The following is a 4941-nucleotide window of genomic DNA, read 5'->3' as shown; positions in this document are numbered from 1 at the left end:
GGGGGGAGGTAATTAAACAAAAATCCAAGTAACAGAAACAAGTAGCAAAAACAAATTTCTTTTAGAAGTGTCCAAGAAACAAATAAAACTTGTTTTTTTTTTAGGTAAAACTGCTTTCTCTTTTTTCATCTAAAGCAAAAAAAATATTATATTGATTTATGTACTTGGTTTACATGTTTCGTGTTACGTAGTTTATAGTTATTTCACTCATACAATTAGCCTTATTTATTTAGATGTGTATTAAGATTTAGATCTACAAATTTGAACGTGCATCTAAAATATTTAAGATTGTTGCATTAAGATCTAAAAACTAAATAGTTAAAACTATCTGTTTTTCAACATTTTAATGTATAAAATTTGTCTTTGTTTCAGGAATAATAAATATAAATACAAATAAAACACTAAATTGAAATCAAATAAAAAAGAAAGGCCAAGAAAATAAAAATAATAAATAAAATCAATAGTAAAAAAAGAGAAAATAATATATGAAGGTTAAAAAAAGTTAAAATACAAGGTAAAATATTTTTTAAGAAATTATGCATATTCAGTTAGATTGAATATACAAGATGAAGAACCTAAGAAGATTTTTTTAAATAGTTTTTAAAAAATATATACACAAAAAAAAAACTCTAGAATTTTGAAAAATTCTTTACTAATTTAATTTAGGCTAATTTAGTATGACACATAATAAATGAATATGTGAAAAAGAATGCCAAGAACATCAAGAAACACTTTATAAAGGCAGCAAATTGTTTCCATTCTCCTCAAGGATGTTTTCAGTGAGCAATTTTTCTTTAATCTTGCTTTTTGATTTCTTTTTTCAACTTTTTTTTCTTCTCTCTTAAAGTAAAATAAATTTTGCATGAAATAAAAGATGGAATATGTATAGTTGATTGATATACGTCGGAATTATGGACCCGTCAAATTCAATTCTCATTACCGTCAAACTTCGTGGGATGATATATGAAGATCTATCACACCCTTATTTTTCACCCCACTCTTAAAAGAAAACACAAAGTTTTTAAGGAAAAAAAAGAGTTTTCAAATTAAAGTGACATTTTGAAAAAAAAAAATTTGTTATTCAAAGTTGTCACTTGAAATTAAATTTTAGTGTTTCAAGTCACCTTATTTAAATCTTAATCAAAAGGAAGTTTACTATTTTTATTTCTCTTCTTTTGTTCCCCTTTGTTTGCAGATCACCAACATATCCTTAATGCCGAAGAATACAACATTACCATTTTAAAAAAAATAAAAAAGAGAATTGAGATAATGCCCTTTATACTTAATAAAATTAAAGAGAAACAGATTTCAAAGCAATACTTTCAACCTATTTGTTACAAAATCAAGAAAGTGAAAATTAAATGAGAGTTGTAAGCTATACATGCCTAAGCTCATCCGTAAATTCAAGGATAATACAAAAATATAGAAAACTTTATTTGGAATTCCTAAAGGTTTATCAACCAAGAACTAAACAAAACCCAACAAACAAACAACAAAAGCAAAGAATCTAAGATTAAAAAAAGAGCTAATGTCCAACAAAAGATTTTCTTTTTTGATGGACAAAGAACCCCCAATCGCTACCCTTCAAGTGCACGCAGGGTAAGCCCGACTACCTTGTAATAGCCCATAAGTCACACAGGAGAGGTAAACTGCACTAGCAAGCCACGTGCGATCGAGAAAGCAGGAAGGAGGTTTCAAACTTGTGACCCCCTACTCAACCAACTCGGCCACCCGGGTGGGTATGTTGGGAACTGCACTTGCACTGCATTTGAACCATCGAGTCAAAGACACTGGGGAATAAATAAAATTTTGGAGGAACTTCCAAGCTTGACTTAAAGATTCTAAAAAGCCAATTTTGTTGGTGTCACCTACTTCTGTAAAGAATGAAATTTTGAAAGAACCAACTCCAGCCATAAGTATCATACTAACATCCATAGGACTTTATTCCCTTTGATGATACAATTGTCTGCCTAAGAGCCAAAATTTTCCCTCTTTCTTCTTTTTGCCAAAATCCGGAATCATCGAGTAAGATTTTATCAGTTTATCATTATGCACAAGACCACAAATGAAAAACCATAGCACAAATTTCCATCAATCCTCTACAAAATGTGGTGAAACAAGACTTTTCGTGTACAAACTAAATTGAATTTCATAACCATGATGAATCTGAACCTGAGGATGCTTGAAAGTGTTGTCTGTTGAATTATATATCAATAAACTTGAACCATGTTGCAGCAAAATTTCATCATTATGGGAGATAAAAACCGGGAAAGGCGAGTGCTCAATAGCTCTAAAATAAGGGATTGAAGCCACCTTAGTCCACGACTCCACAAGTCCATATGCCTTCATTACCCACACATCCATCTGAACCTTATAATAGTCACAAAATACACATAGATTACCACCTAAAATCCCTAATTCCCAATCAAAATTGCCATAAACAAGATCAGGCAATCCTACATTTTCATATGTCTCATCGACGAGGTTTAATGAAGAGATAAACCATGAGTCATTCTTATCACTAACACGAGTAGCAATCCAATGAAGTCTTCCATTCACAAATTTAGCAGGATCATTGCAAAATATAACACCGGGGTACTCTTGAATCATTTTCCAAGAATTAGTTCTTAGACTATAAACCCTAAACTCATTCTGAAACCCATACTCACTATGCGAACTTCCCATAACTTCTACAACTTTGTAATCATCTTGACACTCATTATAACCAACACCATAAGCCAAATACGAACTACAATGCACATTACTTCCTGACATTGGCAGTTTCTTCGACTTTCTTATAGACGGATTCCATAGAAATAGATCACGAGCACCACCAGAAATACAGAGCAACCCGTCACATGAACCCACAAAGTTATATTCAACGAGTGGGTCTTTGCAAGGAAAGTCAAGGTCATCAGGTACATGGGGAGATTCTTGATACATAATTGCATAAAGAGAGCAAGTGTAAAATCTTAGGGTATGCTCATAAGAAGAGCTACTAAGAAGAAGGATGTCGTGAGCAAAATCTTGTTTGTTGGTTGAAAATTCTAAATGGGTTTTGATGAATTGGCGAGTTGAGATTAGAGAAAGCCAAGATTTAGAAACGCACCTCATCATCAACAAGGATTTCACGGGTAGCCTTACCAGTATTTCAGATATTACTTCTGGAGGAAGAAGTGACACTGATTCTGATTCATGCGCCATTGATGTTGTTGCCGAGAATTTTATATGCTGAGCTTTAACCCATTTGCAGTGTTGCAACCCCTTTCAATGAAGTGAGATAGGCATCATGAGGTTTTAGGTTTTCAATTTTTAGTAAAGATACCATATTAATTAGGTGATTTTTCTTTTATTTGCTTTAATTTTATGGATTACGGGTGTTCATGGTTCGGTTTGATTCGATTATTGGCCCAAATCAAAATCAACCCAATACAATCAATTTTTAAATGTCTGAAAGCAAACCAAACTAAACGAAAAACATAATTGTTGGTTTGGTTCAATTTTTTTTATTTGAAGTTAATAAATTTGTTGAGGGCATAGGCATCTCGATAGACACACACCTAATACATGAACAATCCACTACTGTGGATTCAATAAGGTAATACTAAAGCTATTATTACACGATTAAAATGATTCTATCAAGAGAAACGATGACTATATAATTTAAGGTAGGGCAGGTAAAGATAAGGTAATGGATATTTAATGGACGTGGTCTTAGGATTTTAATAATTGGGTTAAAATTTAAGTGTTGGGCTTGAGAAAATGATAAAATTAAGTATAATTTACATAAATCTCATAGTGTAAAGAATAAATTACATTTTATCCCTATTCTTTTTCTAATTACAATAATCCCTTAAAAATTGTACTATCCTGATACATTAATTCATCATCCGGATAAATTAATTCTAATATAAGAAGAATCTTTCTGTTGCGCTAAAAAGGGAATAAAATCTAAAAATTAATTAAATTCCATAAATTATGCTTATGTTTCTTCTTACTCTCAATCATACAAAGGCAAATCCTAATAGAATGAAGAAATTCAAAATTTCAAATTGCTCCCCCCATTCAACGAAGAAACCTTTCAAATTTGATTCAAAAACTTTTGTCAAAATTTTGGGTAAGCGAGGTGGGTTACGAAGGATACAAAAGTGATGGAATTGTTGTTGGACAAACGATTTCCTTTTGAATCTTCAAGTTCATCGAAGGTCCTTTCAATTTTGATTCAAGATTGTCAAAAAAATTGAAATTCAAGATTCTTTCTTCTCCCAGTTCATCGAAGATCCTTTCATTTTGAGATTCAAAATTATTCTCCTAGTTTATTGAAGATCCTCAAAAAATTTGAGAAGATAGATCATGACTATCTTTGCATTTTACTATTTATGTATCTTGTTTAAATTGATACATATTGTATTTATACTAGATACATTAAATAAATAATTGTTGCCCATAAGATCTTAGATTTGAGATTGATACATTACTGTGTGGTAGTTGCTAGGTAATTGATACATTTAGTATAAATTCGAATTTACATATCATATCTAAAAAAAATTAGTGCATGATACATTACTATTTATGTATCTCGTTTAAATTGGTAAGTATTGTATTGTTACAGGATACATTAAACATGTAATTGTTGCCCATAAGTTGTTGTCATGCCCCGAGCCTACACCCCGAACGTGGCTGGCACTCGAGAACCATTGTTGGCCCCAAGCGAACCCTTGGTTGACTTACTTACTCAGTGGAAGACTTTACTCAAGATAAATATACTTTAAAAGAAAAACTAAACTGCTCAATAAATAACTTAGAATGTAATAAATAACATTCACTACCAAAGTGGCAACTCAAGTCTCAACTTAACTGAAAAGGGAAAGTAAAGACTCATGAACTAACATCACTAACTCTGTCTATGAAGCCTCTAAACAATTGAGATGGACGTCGGGA

The 4941-nt window shown here is 31.7% G+C and overlaps 1 protein-coding gene across 1 annotated transcript; it reads right to left on the bottom strand.

Annotated features, from left to right (window-relative positions):
* Positions 1-1410: 1410 nt before the first annotated feature.
* Positions 1411-3299, bottom strand: LOC102605926 (F-box/kelch-repeat protein At3g23880). The gene has a single exon (XM_006342726.2). It carries the CDS (start codon positions 3202-3204, stop codon positions 2092-2094), a length of 1113 nt encoding a protein of 370 aa, XP_006342788.1. The 5' UTR covers positions 3205-3299; the 3' UTR covers positions 1411-2091.
* Positions 3300-4941: the final 1642 nt, after the last annotated feature.

The sequence above is a fragment of the Solanum tuberosum genome, unplaced genomic scaffold (genome assembly GCF_000226075.1).
Source record: "Solanum tuberosum cultivar DM 1-3 516 R44 unplaced genomic scaffold, SolTub_3.0 scf00035, whole genome shotgun sequence".
NCBI lineage: Eukaryota > Viridiplantae > Streptophyta > Magnoliopsida > Solanales > Solanaceae > Solanum > Solanum tuberosum.
Note: the sequence above shows the minus strand (reverse complement) of the source record. Positions and strands in the feature narration are given on the sequence as shown.